The 4,147-nt window shown below is 48.0% G+C and overlaps 1 protein-coding gene across 1 annotated transcript in view; it reads left to right on the forward strand.

Annotated features, from left to right (window-relative positions):
- The first annotated feature begins 3,993 nt into the window (after positions 1 to 3,993).
- The window catches only part of FNBP4 (formin binding protein 4), a 32,783-nt gene continuing 32,629 nt past the window's right edge, over positions 3,994 to 4,147 (forward strand). Inside the window, exon 1 of the mRNA XM_013006078.3 lies at positions 3,994 to 4,144. Within this exon, the coding sequence (XP_012861532.1) occupies positions 4,006 to 4,144 (139 nt within the window). The 5' untranslated portion in view covers positions 3,994 to 4,005. The remainder of the gene's footprint in view (positions 4,145 to 4,147) is intronic.

A 4,147-nucleotide genomic window follows, 5' to 3' on the forward strand; every position in this document is an offset into this window, starting at 1 on the left:
TTTGTTCTTTGATGCCTGATATCCGATCCCTTTGGCACCTCGTGATCACACAGGTGACAGAGAAATTTTATAGACAGCCAAAATGGTCCCTCTGACTGTCACCTGATGTGGTCCACCCACACCTGCTCCACCCGATAGGTACTCTGGAACCAAGGGACGTTTTGTTCTCCTGTAGAGTCACCAGAAGTCAGAGCCAAAGGCACCTACCAACAACATCCTGCCACAGCCCAATTTATTCCGATTCTTGAATTGCTCTCACGCGCTCCAGATGGTTCTATGGACAGCCAGGGTTGGGAACCCTTCTTGCACAATCGCATAGCCATCAAAAAAGAAGTTACCTGCCAGGGAAGCCACCTTTCCCATGTTTGTGAATCACTGTTCAGTTCATAGTTTCAACTTGGTTCTAGCCAGATCCATAACCTCTGGTGGGCTGTTGGGTGACTAGTCATTCCAGCTCAGAGAGACCCTATGTACAACAACGGCCGTATGCACCACAGAGTAGAAACAAGGGCTGCCCGGTTGTGTACCACCATCAGTCTCTGTCCCTCTAAAGCACATGAGACAAAGGCTCGCCATCCTAATTTCTAAAGAGCATTCTGGCTGTACTTCTTCCAACCAAGATATTTTTGTTCTTCTGGAAATCCATGGTATCTTCTGTATTCTTTGCCGACACCATAATTCAAAGGCACCAATTTGGGGCATTCTTTTCCTGGTGGTGCTACCTGGTAAGCACTGGACTGCAAGGTAGGCGGTTCAAACCCACCAGCTTCTCTAAGGGAGAGAAAAGAGGCTTTCTGTCCCCATGAAGATTTACATAGTTGGGGGGAAGGGGAGGAAAAAGACGCCCACCAAAAGGGACATACTTTGGAGGTTGCCAAAGGGGGAGGGGGAAATGGGCTGGATTGTTGACAGGTGTTGACTTGGGTCAAATGGAGGATAGTGGTCCATAGCAGGAGGGGGTGGGGGGAAGGAGGGAAGGTCAGGGAGCAGGTGAGAGCAGGTCAGGGAGCTGGACTGCTGAAGGCTTTGATGAGTGGTTTGGGCTATTAGATGCAGAGTTGATCTGGAAATGTAATCCCCCACCTGAGTGACAATAAAAAGTTGGTTTTTAAAAGAATATTTACATCCTCCAAAACCCGGTATAGGGTCTCTACGAGTTGGAATTGACTCCAGGGCAGTAGGCTTTCAAAAAAGTCATTGTCCAGGTTTTTCATGCAACTGAAGCAATTAAACATACCATGACTTGGGTTAGGCACACCTTAGTCCTCAAAGTGACCATCTGCATTTCCAACACTTTACAGAAGTCTTTAAAGATTTCCTAATAGGTTCATGCCCACCCAGGGACACACACACACACACAAAAAGATTTCCTAATAGAATCTAAAATTGTGTTTAAACAAAAGGCTAATTAGTAGAATTACAGTCTATTTCATGCTCCATGTAAAGAGCTTAAAGCCAAACTTCACAGCAAACCCTGTAGACACAGCGACTAACACATTTTCCAGATACAAGTTTTTCCCTATGGACCATTGCCATTTCAGTAGATTCCAACTGAGAGATCCTATAGGAGAATTTCCCATAAGGTTTCCAAGATTGTAATCTGTGGCCCTAGAGTACCACATCTTTCTCCCCTAGAGCAGCTGGTGCCACCGAACTGCTGTGGTTAGTTAGCAATGAGTGCTTTAACCACTGCACCAAGGTTCAGAAATAAACAAAAAGCTTGTCTGTGCTATTGCTACAAATCTGGAAGGCAGTAGAGTGAAGTTGTGACCCCAGATCTGTTTGTTTTCAGAAATCTGCACCTGTTAGTCTGGGTTGACTAGAGAAACAAATCCATGGACAATCATATGTGTATAAGCAAGAGCTTTATATACAAGAGCAATTGAATATTGAGAAAACATCCCAGCCCAGTCTAGATCAAGTCCATTAAGTCCGATATTAGCCCATATGTCTGATACCAATCTATAAAGTCCTCTTCAGACTCACAAAACACTTGCAATGATGCCGAATGCAGGAAGATCACAGGCCAGTGGGTAGAAAGTTTTGTGGATCCAGTGGCGGTGTGAGACTTTCAGTGCTGGCATGGGTCTCCACGTGGCTCCTCCAGCTCCAGGACTCTAGCCTAACTCTGTGTGCCTTGTCAACAGGAATGTCTTGCACGACTCAGCCCAAAATATAATCCAGAAAGCTGCTAATAGCTTCAAAATGGACAGTGTGCCCTTGCTTCTAGTTATTAAATTTCCAGTTGTTTGGGGAGCCCAATTTGGTAGCGTAGTGCACACTCAGGCTGCTAATCACAAGGTCAGATGTCGAAAATCACCAGCCACATTCCATGGAAGAAAAATGGACTTTCACTCCTGTTAGGAGTTACAGTCTCAGAAAGCCCCCGAGGCAGGTCTACCCTGTCCTGTTTGGCAGAGTCAGAATAGCCTTGATGGCAGTGAGTCTGAACCTGAGATATAGCTAATCCAAACGTACTTGTCATCGTCTTGATGCTTATTTCACGTTTGCGAAATAGGCACACGTGTTGTATCCATCCAAAAACATTTAGTGTTTCCTATGAAACACCTATGAAAGTGGTGTAGGCGATGGGTCCTCAGGGAACAAAGCATAGCACTGTTCTGATGGGAGGATTTTCATCTAAGAAAGATAATAGTATTTACTTCACAAGTCAAATGTATCTTTACATATAAAGTACTTAAAGTCACTTCTGAGTGGATTCTGACTCAGCGATCCTCTATAGAGTTTCTGAGACTACACCTTCATGGGTACAGACAACCCACCCTCATTGTTCTTCTTGGAAGGGTAGCTGGTGAGTTTGAATCCCAGGTTAGCCGTCAAACCCTAACCCAGAATTGCACCAGGCTCCTACCAAACTAAACCCAATGCACACTTCTCGAGCTCATGCCTACTCATAGTGGGCCTGTAGGGCAGGGTGACTCTGTGAGTTTCCAAGCCTTAATTCTTTACAGTAGAAAACCTTATCGGTCTCATAAGTAGCAGCCGGTGGTTCCAAATTGCTGACCTTGCTTGTTAGCTGCCCAGTTCTTAACCACTGCCCCCCCACCCCCCACCCCCACCGGGGCCCCACATAAATCGTGTTGTGCCTGGTATTTAGCAAGTGCTAATAAATGAACTATTATTACAATGCACTAGGAACTAAGGTAACTATGTGAATATAATACTAGGTGTTTTTTGTTTTGCTTTTTCTTAAACTCAAGAGGGAGAGACAGGTTAATCAAGGGACTGTCAATTCCCCATGGGGCCAGCCAGAGAAAATCTCGGTGCTGTCTGCTCTGAGCAAACAAAGCAACGGATTTTGCCACGCAGTGGGGTTGTTACCGTAGCTAAGGCGAAAGATTGATGATGAGAGAAACGTTGTGTGTCAAGTGGTTGGCGTGAGGGGCGCGGGGGAAAAGTAGGTTGAGGACCAAATTCTTAAAGCTCTTTCCACATCCCAACACCACCAGTGTCAAAGACCCAATGTTCTATGTTAATAGTCAAAGATATACTCGAAGTAAACCACAGTCTTTAGGGCGAAACTTCGGGGAAGGGCTTCGCAGCAAAGCTTTCTAGGGCACCAATGGCAAAATCGAGGCATACAGGCGAAAACGTCCACAAAATGGAGGACAAGGGGCAAAGAATAGACTCCACAAAAAACGCAAGGGTGGAACCTGACGTAGATGGGGAAGTCCTGCTAAACTCAGGTCCTTCCTCCCCATTGGCTCGACTCTCACGCCTTTGCCTTTACCATTGGCTGCTAGTTCCTGCTCTGGGTCGAGACAGCCAATGATGTAACGCCATGGGTAAGGCCCGCCCCTCCCCCTGATGTAGGAGGAGTCCGAAGAGCGCAAAGCACCCAAGGCGCACGCGCGAGCGCGCGCTCCGCCGGTTAAGAGCTGGCTGGAGGTGGCGTCACAGTGTATGAATATTGATTACGCATCGCCACGCCGAGCGCCGCCCTCCGCGGCCGCCAGAGACAGGGAGCTCGCGCTCGGGCTCGCGATGGGGAAGAAGTCCAGGGCGGTACCCGGCCGCAGGCCCATCCTGCAGCTCTCTCCGCCCGGTCCCCGGAGCGGCACCCCCGGGCGGGATCCGGAGCCGGAGCCCGACATCGAGCCGGACTCGACGGCGGCGGCCCCCAGCC

The sequence above is a fragment of the Echinops telfairi genome, unplaced genomic scaffold (genome assembly GCF_000313985.2).
Source record: "Echinops telfairi isolate 266 unplaced genomic scaffold, ASM31398v2 ScPeMD7_60;HRSCAF=208, whole genome shotgun sequence".
In the NCBI taxonomy this organism is placed as follows: Eukaryota; Metazoa; Chordata; class Mammalia; order Afrosoricida; family Tenrecidae; genus Echinops; species Echinops telfairi.